At 31.2% G+C, this 13301-nt stretch overlaps 1 protein-coding gene across 9 annotated transcripts in view; it reads left to right on the forward strand.

The window, feature by feature from the left end:
* The window catches only part of CngA (Cyclic nucleotide-gated ion channel subunit A), a 277163-nt gene that overhangs the window by 128176 nt on the left and 135686 nt on the right, over positions 1–13301 (forward strand). For all 9 annotated transcript variants that reach the window (XM_072529249.1, XM_072529253.1, XM_072529254.1 and 6 more), the window contains one exon: positions 9977–10513. In XM_072529249.1, the coding sequence (XP_072385350.1) occupies positions 9977–10513 (537 nt within the window). The remainder of the gene's footprint in view (positions 1–9976; positions 10514–13301) is intronic.

Consider the following 13301-nt stretch of genomic DNA (forward strand, 5'->3'; position numbering starts at 1 on the left):
ATTAAAGATATCTGCAACAGTAAGTTTATTTCAGCAATTAATAAGGTGCAGTAGGAATTTTTGTATTGTATGTTTCTGATAATTACTTTGTCAAAATATTCTTTAAAGGGATGAACCTGCCGTTACCACTCACACTTGATGGCTATTTAGATACAAGAACAAGATCAATAATAGAGTTTACGTATTATCTCCTCTATAAGCACATTTATAGAAACATACGAGCTAGCACAAATTTCTCAGCTTTCCTTCGAATAATCACAAACAAGTAATTTATTTAATGAACATTGGAGAGACACAAACTTAATTTAATTCTTTTATTTTTAAACCTCCAGACAGGATCATCCTTTACGCGAACAAATCTATTCAGTGTGAGAACAGAATTCTTCCGGGATTTTATTCGAACATAATTTTAACCAGAACAGCAAATTCGTTTTGTTAATTTATCGTTGACTTCTGGAGTGCTCCCCCAAGATCAAAGATTTGGTTTAATTTGAAATTGGACGTAATTGCCTATGAGTCAATTAAAAGAGAATATTTCGTTCATTATACTCAACTGTGCATCAGCATCGTAACGAATAATTAAATTATCTTTGTTTTATTGTGGCTATAATAATTTTGTACCCCTTTTGTTAATTAAACAATTATATATCCTCTTCCTGTAATAAAAAAATATTTATGTATAGTACAGGCCTCAAGATCCTATAATTAATTTTTTCTACTGTTTTTTTTTACATATTTATCGTGTTCGTGTTAATTGGTCTATAATTTGTAGAATTTTTTTATTGTAAGTAATCATTTTGTTATTGTTTTTTTAGTCATAATTTTTTGTTTTTATTAATTCTTAGCAAAGAGGTCCAATTTGATATTAAGCTACATTGCACACATTATTATATTTTTTAAGTCTGTGGCAGTGACAATTTTGAAGTGGCTAGATGGCTATAAGTTTTTATTTAAAAAATAATCAAAAAGTCATCGGAAGAAAATTAAATGTTATTATGTCTTAGTACGAAAAAACGACGCCGAGGAAGAATAAATGTTTACCCCTTTTTCGAACGAACTTCTATTGGATACAAAATGCACAAAGTAGTTAGTATTTTATTACTTAGAAACTCTTGCAACACCCGTAGAAGATCAAAAAGTTTACTGAATGAATCAATGAATCCTGCCTAAAAGTATGAAACTTAATCTGATAAAGAATCACTGTACAATCAACGACAGTAGATGGGGTGAATCAGTTAGCATTAGAGAGACTAAGTATTTTTTTAAAGTTCGTGTTAATAAGAGATTTAAACTATTTTTGCGTATTATACAGACTTGTGTAAAGAAGTTTCTAGAAGAAGAGTGGCTTGATATACCGGCAGGTATTTGCATGAATGCATTTTCTTCAGAGAGCTCGTCTATAATTTCAAGAATTTTACTCTTGAAATGTCTTTTTTTTTAGGTGGAAATTTTGCTTATCTGGTAAATAAATAAAATCTGGTAAAAGGCTTTTTGGAAAATCAACGTCTGTATTGGCTTCATCTTTCGTCGCCTTTCTTTTTTTTTTCTGAGTAATTAATAACGACTTGCTTAAGAGGATTATCTTTTTTGACTTTGGTAACCTTCGAGCTGTGTCATGCTGATAACAAACAAGATGGCGTAGTCAGTTTGAACTGTAGATCGCTGTTGGGTAGTTTGAACTAGAAGAAATGTACCTTCTTTAGATTGCACGTTGGTTGGTTGGACGATAGACTCAGATTATTATTCAACATCTCTGTACATGCTGAGTATGTGATGATGGAATTTCCGGGCATCTTTGGATTGTCTCGGACAAGAAAGACGGTAGAATGTGCATTCAGAATTTTTGGTGCAAAAGGTTAAGATATTTTTATGTCAAATTTAATGTCAATTGGATAATGTTATTAACATTTTAAAAGTGTATTTATGTATACCATTTCATCGAAATGCATAATAAGAAGAATACAACAGTAGCAGAATGAAGTTCAACACCATAACAACCCGCCTAATAGGTCATATTTATCGTGCAAATAAACTTCGTGGCATGATAATTCAGTATTTCTCTCTGTTATTTTAAAATATGTATAATTAATAGGCAGTTTAATAAGAAACACCATTTTTAAAGTATTTTAAGAACTTTATTTTATAAAAACTCATATTTTTAAAATAATAATGTTAATAATATATTTTCCGTTTTTTAGATACATATTAGGAACACCTTAAGACATTGTTATTGGCTTTATAAAAAAAGACTTTTTGGTTTATTAAATAAGATTGTATCTAAAGGACCCCAGATCTTTCATTTTTAATGTACCTTTACCTCCAGAAGAGACTACATTTACCGTCATCTTGAATCAAAGCGTCTGCTTTCTGATCCTTCGCGTAGACCTGTGTCTCACATTTATAAATCGCCTTATTGGTAATAAAATCGATAAAAACCTCGAGAATATCATATATTTTGTGAGGATTCGGTTCTAATTTTACTTATCATTTCGTCAATTTATCATGGAACTCTCGAAATAAATGCGAGCTGGAAAAAATACTGTGTAATGTTGAAAGATGAGATATCTTCTTGATATTGAGTATAAAAACGCGTTGAGAAAATAAAATATACGAGAGGTGAAAGATAGCAAATGTTTTATGAAAGTATTAGTATGGACTTTCTGCTATTAAATATATTATTTCTTTAGAACATGTATAGCAGCAAAGAGATAAATTTTTAGCTTGAAAGAAATAATAATATAATCATATACAAAGGACATTCAATTGTGAGGTTTTTGTGTCATAAAACAAAAAAAATAAGTTAGGAATTGGTTGTTATGTATATGTATATGCAATAACCCCCCAAAAATATACCCATGACCTGGTTGATAGTTCCTAATAATCGATAGTCTTTCTAGCGGTATATTTGAATATTGTTTTTACGAGATTAAACCAATAAAAATTAAGTTAATTGAGTTAATTCACAATAAGGGCGTAGAAATAACAGTTTTGATATTAAACGTAATATTATAATACGATTTTCACTGACTGAGTTAACGACATTTTAGACAAGAGTCTTAAGTAATAGACATAACTAATCTAATTTTATATATAAGTCTTTATATATAGAATACATTATAGGGCATTGGTATTGGTAAGTCTTTTCCATTACGTATTTTTGTAAACTACTTAAATTTTAATCGACTTATATATCAAGGCATGGAGGCAAGAAAGAATCACCTGATCTCCAATCTATCAACAATAATAATGAAAACAATTAATGCTGTAGGATATACTTAGTTGTTATAAAATAAATTGATAAAAAATCTAAAATAGGTAAATATAACCAATTGAAAACAGGGAATGACCTCTTCATTTAGAACTTGCATCGGTAGGATGATATCCTCGCCAGTGAATACAATACAATACAATTTCATTTAGATTTCCGATGTCAGTTATTGTCGCATTAAGTGATATTGTGAAAGAAGGCTTAACAAACCAGTCTTGGGAACTAAAAAATTTTTCCCCGCTCGCTGAAGTATTTACCGAGACCAATAAAGTCCAAAATTTGTTTGTTAGTAACAAATTACAATACATGTACACCAATCCTTTTAAATCTTTAATAAAAACACACAGAATTATAATTCCCAAGTATACTGAATCTCATCAAAAAACTCACATCCTCCTAAAATCCATACAAGGTGATTTCTATAACAAAACTCTTTATTTACAGATGGATCTACGACGAAGGAAGGTGTTGGTTATGGGGTATTTATCTAAAATACAAACCAATCATTGATATATAAATTACCACCTGTTTGTAGCATTTATCCTGCTGAGCTTTTTGCAATTATAAAAGGTGTTACCTGGTTAACATCCAATAACATACTCGAAGAAGTAATATTAACAGATTCTAAATCTACATTAGACTCTATACAAAATACAAAATTTGAAGGAATAAAGTGTCCTCTGTTGTGTTGTTAAAAAAACATGAGTTCAAATTTAAATATAACATTTAATTGGGTGAAAGGCAGTATGTAGGTATACCAGGGAATGAAAAATCTAATACTCTAGCAAAGAAAGCAGTAAAATGGAGTCTTTTGCAATATTTATAAAGTAAGGGATATATTTAACTCAATAAAAAATAAAATAAAGGATAAAATGGGAACAGCAATGGGAGAATATTGTTGAAAACTCGTAAAATACTTATTTTCAGATACACTCCAACTTATCACTTCCACCCCAATACCTATTTAATTACTCGACTACCAAATTGTTTTTGACAAGTGTATTTTGGCTAAAAACGAATTATGGTCGATTCCCGTCGCATTTATTTAAGCTTGGCATATTAGCGACACCATCCTGCAGTTGTGATATAAGTTGTTGTGGAGATCTTAACCATATTTTCTTTTGCTTCAACAAATATTTAGAAAAATCTAATGAATTAATTCAAACTCTTATTGAAATGAAATATTTGCTTTCGTTAAGTCTATCACACATTTTGTACACTGCTAATAGAGAAACCTTAGAATTGCCAATAAATTTTATTAAATATGTAAGAGTAGAAATATAAATTAGTATATGTAACTTCAGTGACTACATATATCTCAAAAATAAAAACAGACAAAAAAAATATATTTAAATATAAATATATTCTGTGGCTAATGGACCTGTTTTCGTGCCATATCTTTCACACACGAATACACACACGCACACACACACACACACTTTAATTTGAATTTAAAAGATATCTTGGAGAATAAAGTCAAAGGTATAAATAAAATTGGTGTTTCTTTTACAAACGTCGAAGCTGCTAACAATTTTATTAATAACTCTGTCAATCTTAAAGATAAACATAAAATATGTATTCCATACAATAACATGTAAGGTCATCACCAGAAATTTGAATCCATTCTTAAGCGAAGATCAAATCAAAAAATTATTAATCTCACCCTTTGATGTTCTAGATATCAAAAGATTTCACATGAAAATTATTAAAGATTACCATCGGTTCCAATTATTAAGGATTACTCGGTTCAATACTCTTTTATAGGCATATTTTTTATAACTTTTGAGAGTAAAATATTACCTAGAGATGTAAAAATTAGTTATCTTAAATTCAATATTATTTCATATGTGTCGAGAGTCACACAATGTTATAAATGTTTGATATATGGTCATACCAGGACTCTTTGTTGAACTTCATCAAAATATCATAATTGTGGAAAACAGGGGGAAGAGGGTAAATTAGAGACACATCTAGAGGCAGAATGGCTAACGATGTGAGTATATTGTAAAAGTCCTGAGCATAATTCAGTTAATAAAAAGTGTCCTGCATATGCCATAAAAACGAAAATTAAAAAGTTAATGGCATATTAAAATTTATCATTTTAGAAAGCTGGACAACTAGCACCAAAAAATTAAAAAATTACTTAAGTAAAGACCATAGTGAAGAAGAGAGTCAATACCACTCGGCTAACTTCCAAAGTATTAAACCAAAACATAATAGAGATAACCATAGTGTTAATATTAATCAAAGAAGAACTACTGCAAGCCATTGCATAAATTCTAACAGAAGTTACGTTTCCGCAGTTAAATCTACGGGAACAATAAAAAAAAGGAACATTTTATATTATAAAAGTCTACATGAATCGCAATTAATAAATCAAAATGGCAGATTATCTCAACTAAATAGTACAATTTACACTAATGACACTCCATCTACATCTGGTATTAATAATACCAAATATATACAATAAGAAATTTAATATTAAATAATAACAAATAAAAGCATATATTTAATAAATTAACGCCTGTTAGTGCATCGCAAAATTACTGTAATACAATAGACGATTTATACAAGAAATTTACAAATATGAACAAAGAAGAACAAACTTAAATTAGAGAATTAATACTTTATATAGAATATAGAATTAATAAAGCAGTGCTATAAAATTTAACATAACAGTAAATAGCAAAAGACTCCCTCCAGGAGAAAAACTATACGGTCTCTGAACTCGGTTCTCTCTATTAATGATTGGCAAATTTTCGTTGTGCTTTACCAGCACCACCAGGCCATCCGCATATGCTATTACTTGTACGCCAATGCCCATGCCCAGGTAGGTCTCCAAAATCTAGTTGTACAGAACATTTTAAGCAATGTCCTCAGAAAGAAGTCCAGCGACACTCCCGCCATGGTGCTCATAGAGTTATCCTTTGCAATTATAGACTTCGACATTATAGATATTGCAATGTTAATCTATCTATCTATAAAATATTCCCTATCTAAGTTCTGCAGAAAGGAAGATGTCCCTAAGTTGTCCAGTAGTCTGACGATAATTTTCCAGCTAACACTGTTAGAAGCATTTCTTATACCGAGAAAGAAAGCCACCATTAATCTGCTTCTACATATGGATATCTTCCTCTTGGTCCTGCTTATTACGTCTACCGTAGATTTTCCTGTACTCAACTCATACTGACGGTCGGATATGGATATGCCACCTCTCTCCATTATCTCCCTCTCCAGCCTTGTCTTCAAAAGAATATCCAAGACCTTGCCTAAGGTATTGTTTTGTTGAGTTATTCCCTAATATTAGTGTTTTTATCTAAATAAAAAATTTTAATTAAAAAACCTAAATAAAATTTTATTTATAATTTATTTAGGCAGCTAATATAGACTTATAATATCGTTAAAACCCTGTAAAAAATTCAATTTCGTAAATAAATTCAATATGGAAAGAACATAAAGGAAAAATCAAATATAAAATTACATTAGATCATGAAACAAAATAAAACTAAATAACTAAAACAATCAAAAGTGTTTCATTATTTTTTAGTATCACAAATACCTTTTGGTTTATTTTAAATGGTATATAATTTGACTGAAATAGATTTTTAAAATTCCTACAGAACTTAGTTTTTCAGTCCTGCATATTTTGCTGACACTGTTCAATATACAGAATGAATAATAAAAGCATGTCTTTATTTCTACAAATTTATGTATTTATTTAATTTTTTTTAATTAAATTAAATTTTAAATTCCGATTAAAATTAAAATTAATTAATTCTTTCTCTCTAGCTAAAACAGCGAATTTATATGGCGGAGGCGATTATGCTCGCATCCACCATAATTATTTGTACAGTTCAATAGAAAATCATTTAGGTATTCATTTCCTAGCGCTATAGTTATTTTACCCATTTACTTATAATGATTTTAGACTTTTTATAAATCCATATCCAATCAAATCCATAAATTAAAAATTCCTATCGGATTAAAACTCTTGAGAACTTGTCTTTTATTTTAATTGAAGGTTAGCACGTATATAAATTGTTGTTTAATTAGTAGACTAACTCGTTTGAGATTAACCAATATTGTCTTCAGTTATATTCCTATTGTTGTTAATAATTGGTGGAATTGATTACGGTTGTGGTCTAATATTTTATATTTTGCCATCCATTCATTTTATCGTGTTATTAATTCATTGGCCATCATCATCAAAGAAACAGACATGAAAACGAGAAAAGAAACAACCGTCATAAAGATATATAGGATACCCATCAGCAGAATTTAGCAGGTTTTGGTTGCCAATACTAAAAGAAGAAGTCAACAACAAGAACATACCAACAATAGCGGAAAAAAGGAAGTCGCAGATATATCTTCAATGAAGAATCTTTTTTTTAAACGTCAAATGTTGCAAAATCAAGTGTGGCTTAATCCCATAATATTTAAATTATTTTATATCTCTGCAATAAATAAAGTTCCATTAAATAACATCTGGCTCTTATTTTTATTTTAAAACTTTTTGTCGAAATTCTTTGCTGGAACGGTGAAACTCAATAGTCAAAGCACCTACATAAAATATCACAAAAAATGTAACGGAAATTGAGTTTCCCGTTCAATTTTTCTGTTTTTTCTTTCCCTCTTCCTCTCGGTCTAATGTACTTTTGATGAATCCCTTTTTGCTAAATACTAATATGGGAATTTATCCTTAAAATTTGTTTAATATCGTTTTACACATTGTAATTGGAAGAATTTTGTAATATGATACTAATTATGCCTGTTCGTTTTGTACCAGCAAAATAGCCGAGATGATTTTATTTAATGAATAGTTACTTTATGTCATTTCAAAATTGACATACTGTTGTGTTATAGGTTTGTATAAACTGTATCGTAATTGTGATTATGCAATGTAAATTATGCAACGTAGATTTAAGTTTTTTGTATTGTGTGTTGCATATGTATTATGTATAGGATTGTAGGTGATGTTTTTCGACCTCCTGTTACTTATCTGTTTTTTGTATACTCTTATTGTTGACTTTTTTTTTAGAATTAGCAACCAAATCCAGCTTCATTCTGCTGATGGGTTTGCTACACATTTTTCTTTGTTAAGTAGAATAAGGGCTGCTTCTTTGACTTTTTCATTTTTCATTTCTGTTTCTTTTATAATTATTTATGCATATTTCCATTGTGGTCTATGTTCGCTGATCCAAATATGTTTTTATTTGAGATTTCTCGATGCCTTTGTTCTTCAATGCTTCTGGTCCTTGAGGCCAAATGGAGAACACATCATCTACGTATCTACACCATACTGTGGGTTGTTTGTGTACAATTTTTTTAAATCTTCCATATAAACATATCTGCTAATAATGGAGACAAGGATAGGTCCATGGCTAATCTGAAATATAAATCGAAAGTCAAGACTGTTCTACTCTATTAAATAGAAACTTGCAAAGTGACAAAGATCCTTTATAGATAGTCTACAAGTCTTTATTAACAAATGTCTAAGAAGACAAGAATTGTTCGTATTGCTTAGCCTAATACTGTCAGAAATTAAGGTCTTCTACATCTGATTGAACATAATGGGATAGAGAATTAAGTAAAATCCAGTCGGTCGTGTTGAATCACCAACCTTCGAAAAGAGACGGCGTCATGAGACGAAGAAGGTCATGTTGGATCGGCTACGCATTTTGTTAAATAGCTCCTGTATTGCAAAAACTGACGTAAAGTGGAATCCTCAAGGGAAAAAAAGAACCCGCAGAACAAACTTGGATTAGAAAATATCGATGATGGTCGAGATAAGAGGTCAAAGAAAGTCTTGGAACGTAATGAAGGTCTTAGCGCAAAATAGGACTTGATATAGCACGCATAACTAACACCGGATTATTAAGAATAGTCAGCAAGAATGGAGTATTATGAAAGACTATAAAATATACGAAAGTATATTATTTGGGGCACTTATTGAGAGGATAAAGATAAAATATTGCAGCTGCTTTTCTAATCTTGCGTATACCTTCTGTTTCTAAATCGAAAATGTGTAGGCAAAAATCTAGCTTCTGGTCACATTCAGTGAAGATTGGACCGAATTACTAAATGCAGGACAACTTTTTTATATGGTAAAAAAACGTCTTGCCATGGTCATCTCCATCATCTGATATTTCTAATAAACACAAAATATGTATATTTTCTCTCAATGCGATTATTCCTTCTTCACGATTTGTATTGCATATCTTACTTACGTTAAGCCCCTGCAATACTTTTATAATATAGTTATTAAAAGTACAAATTTTTATTTTAAATATACATAAGAAATAGATTAGCAAATATCTTAAAGGGAGAGAAAATACAAATAAAGAAAAAATAAAGTAAAAAAACTAACCAAGAAAATGTACTTTATAAATTTTTGACAGAAAAAAACACTCATGTTATATTTAAGCTTAAATTTAAACATTTTGTGCATTTCTGCATAAAAATTTAAACAACATCTACTTTGTAGATTTAACTTTCGATTAACTTTTACATGTTTAATTTATTCATCTACAATTGCTATTTTGTTTAGTAAATCTAGTTTAAATTATATTTCAATCAATCATCGCTTATTTTTGTTGAGAAAAACCCTATATTAAATTGAATCGTTTCGAAGAACAGAATTAATTGCTTTTTGTGCCTAAGCCCTTATTTGCATCAACGACTCCAATAAAATTATTTTTCTCTTTGCAGGCTATTTGGAACAAGGTCTTCTCGTGACAGATCCGCAGAAGCTGCGAGCGCACTACCTTCAATCAAAATCCTGGAGGACGGACATCTTGTGCGTGCTGCCCACGGATCTGGCGTATATCTGGTGGCCACCATTCGAATGCGATTTAACAGTGCCGTGCCCGGTGATAGTTAGACTAAATAGATTATTTAAATTACCCCGTTTGTGGGAGTGGTTCGAAAGAACAGAAACCGACACTAACTATCCAAACGTTTTTAGAATATGCAAAGTGGTGCTCGCTATTTTAGTGTTAATACATTGGAACGCTTGTTTGTATTTTGCTATTAGTTATTTTATCGGCTTCGGGTCTGATAACTGGGTGTACAATTTAAATGGAACACAAAATGCTTCTCTCACTAGACAATATATTTATAGTTTCTATTGGTCGACATTGACTTTGACTACTATCGGTGAAACCCCAGTGCCTGAGAACGACGCCGAGTATTTGTTCGTTGTTGCGGATTTCTTGGCGGGTGTTCTTATTTTTGCAACCATTGTCGGTAAGTGTATCATAATGTCTATAATATTTACAATACAATTCACAATACATATTAGACTGTATTATGTTAAAATTTACACAAAATATTTTAAAAAATTACTTTCTAAAAACCTAACCTAATTTTTTTCTCATAACTTATTCTATTATAATGTATTCTATAAAATAATGTGACGAGTTTCCTGTCTCGTGATTATGGCATGATATGGTCCCCTCTAATAGAGATTCACATGTCCATGATACTGGACGCTTTAATCTTCTGATAACTTGATGTTAAGGTATTGCGAATATTAATGAATTTTAGTAAATGTTCACTTTTTGAATGTATTGTGATATCTTTTGCTGGATTACTTCTTTTACTGTTGAGATGTTGAAATGTTGAGATGTTGAGATCCTCATAGATTCTTTGATTGGTAGCGTATCAGGGTGCATCAACAATTGCTTTTAAGATTTTTGATTGACATCTTTCCATTATAGCAATATAGGATTTACTACTACAGCCCCACAGTTCGTTGCCTTATGTCCATATTGTGTTAAAAACTGTTTTATAAATTAAAATTTTATTTAGGTAAAAGAAATAAAATGAGACTTACTCACAATCAATTTAATTTTACTACCAAAACGACTGGTTTCGCTTTCTGCACTTTGCAAAGCATCTTCAGGTCAAACGGTACAAAGTAAATTAAATGCTAAAATTATAAAAAGCCCGTATTAGGGTGCTGTCTTATAAAGATAAAAAATTACCGTAATTATGTCAATATTAGATGTCTGTGTTTATTAATGTGAATAAAATTGATTAAGCAGACAAAGTAAAACCCACAAATTGGTATGAGATAATCTATTGAATTGTAATTAATTATAAAAACAAAATACTACTTACATGCCGGTACAAGAATTATTAGTTAATGATTCGGGAAAGATAGTTCAAAATATCCTGTATTGCTGATGATGGGTGATCTTCGGTTTTTATTGTAACTGTTTGATAATTAGCGGGGAAGTTTCTTGAGGGGGTTTCTTGATGTTTGTCTTGTCCGCGTTTCACATCCATATGTGACCACTGGTCTAATTACTGTTTTGTAGATTCTAAGCTTAGACTTACGATACACTAACTTACTTTTCATTAAGTCTTTGTTTAAGCATGGTTTTAAGATCCCTCTCTACGTCGTCTATCCATCTTCCTATCCGGCCTTCCTCTTGTTCTGTTTCCTTGGGGCTTCCATCTCTGGACTACTTTTACAGCTCGATTATCTGGCATTCTTTCTAGGTGACCAAGCCAGTTTAGTCTTTGTGATTTTACAAATCTGACAATATCTGCGCTCTGCATTAGTTCATCCAGCTCATTTTAATTCTTCACGAACCATCGCTGCATTGGGTTGGTCCAAATATCTTCCTTAGTATTTTGCACTCAAATATTCTCAGTTGATTTTCATCAGTGGTTGAGAGGGTCCACGTTTCACATCCATATGTGACCACTGGTCTAATTACTATTTTGTAGATTCTCAGCTTAGACTCACGATTCAGTAACTTACTTTTCATTAAGTCTTTGTATGCATAAAAGCACTTATTACCGCTAAGAATCCGTGCTTGTATTTCTTGACTGATGTTGTTGTTGTCATTTATTATTGAGCCTAGGTAGGGAAAAGTGGAGGCATATTTGTAGGTATGGTTGTCTACCTTCAGATTCTCATGTTGATTCGATTTTGTGCACTTCATGTATTTTGTTTTGCTTTCATTTATATACAGACCAAACGTAGCAGCTTCTCGTTTCAGTTCTATAACTTTTTCGCTTAATACCCTTTTGTTGCGGCTTATTACGGCAACATCATCCGCATATGCGCATATTTGCATTAATCTTGTATTAATACGGCCGTTTATATCTAGTATTATAACAACAGCTTCTAAAGTTAGATTAAATAGTGTTGTTGATAAGGCATCACCTTGTCTAACTTCATTTTCAAAGGCCTGCGTCATATCTCCATCTATTCTCATCATAGCTTTGGAACCCTCCAGAGTCATTTGTATAAGTTTAACTAACTCATTGGATATCCCTAACATAGATAGTTGCTTTAACATATTTTGTCGATCTACTCCATCAAAAGCCTGTTTGAAATCGATATACAAGTTGTAAATAGGTATGTTATATTCAACACATTTTTCATGTATACCTCTTAACATATGTATTTGGTCTATAGTTGACCTCTTTGGTCTGAAGCCACATTGGTATTTACCGATCATCTCCTCGGAAAACGATTCCAGGCGGATTCCGTTTTATGACGTTTATCGTTTCTTCCAATGTTGGTTACTCATCTTAAAAGGTCTTTAAGATTGCTTAATAAATGGTACTTAGTTCTATGACGATTGATCTTTTCAAACTCTTGTCAGTTGCCATCTAGAATCCATACAGAGACATTGTCTCAGGGTCAGCAGCAACCCCCGTTGCAGTGCATGGTATCTGTTAAAAACTTTAACATCACACCATCTTTTTAACAAAAATCTTCTTCTTCTTCCTACTTTATAAATAGGCTTAATGTCTGTTTTACTTCAGTTTTTAGCATCAATTGACGTTGTCTGACCATCTTTTCCTCGGTCGTCCCAATGATCTTCTTCCATTTGGCGATTTGTCTCTTGCTATTCGTCTTATTCTATTTTCTGTCATTATTTCCAGTAGTCCTTGTGTTTTCGCCGTATCTGCTCTTGTTTCCGCTGTGTACGTCATTATCGGTCTTATTGTTGATTTATATATCCTGGTTTTCGTTTCCGTTGTGAGGTATTTGTTTCTCCAGATTGTGTTG

Source organism: Diabrotica undecimpunctata, chromosome 4, assembly GCF_040954645.1.
Source record: "Diabrotica undecimpunctata isolate CICGRU chromosome 4, icDiaUnde3, whole genome shotgun sequence".
Taxonomy (NCBI): Eukaryota; Metazoa; Arthropoda; class Insecta; order Coleoptera; family Chrysomelidae; genus Diabrotica; species Diabrotica undecimpunctata.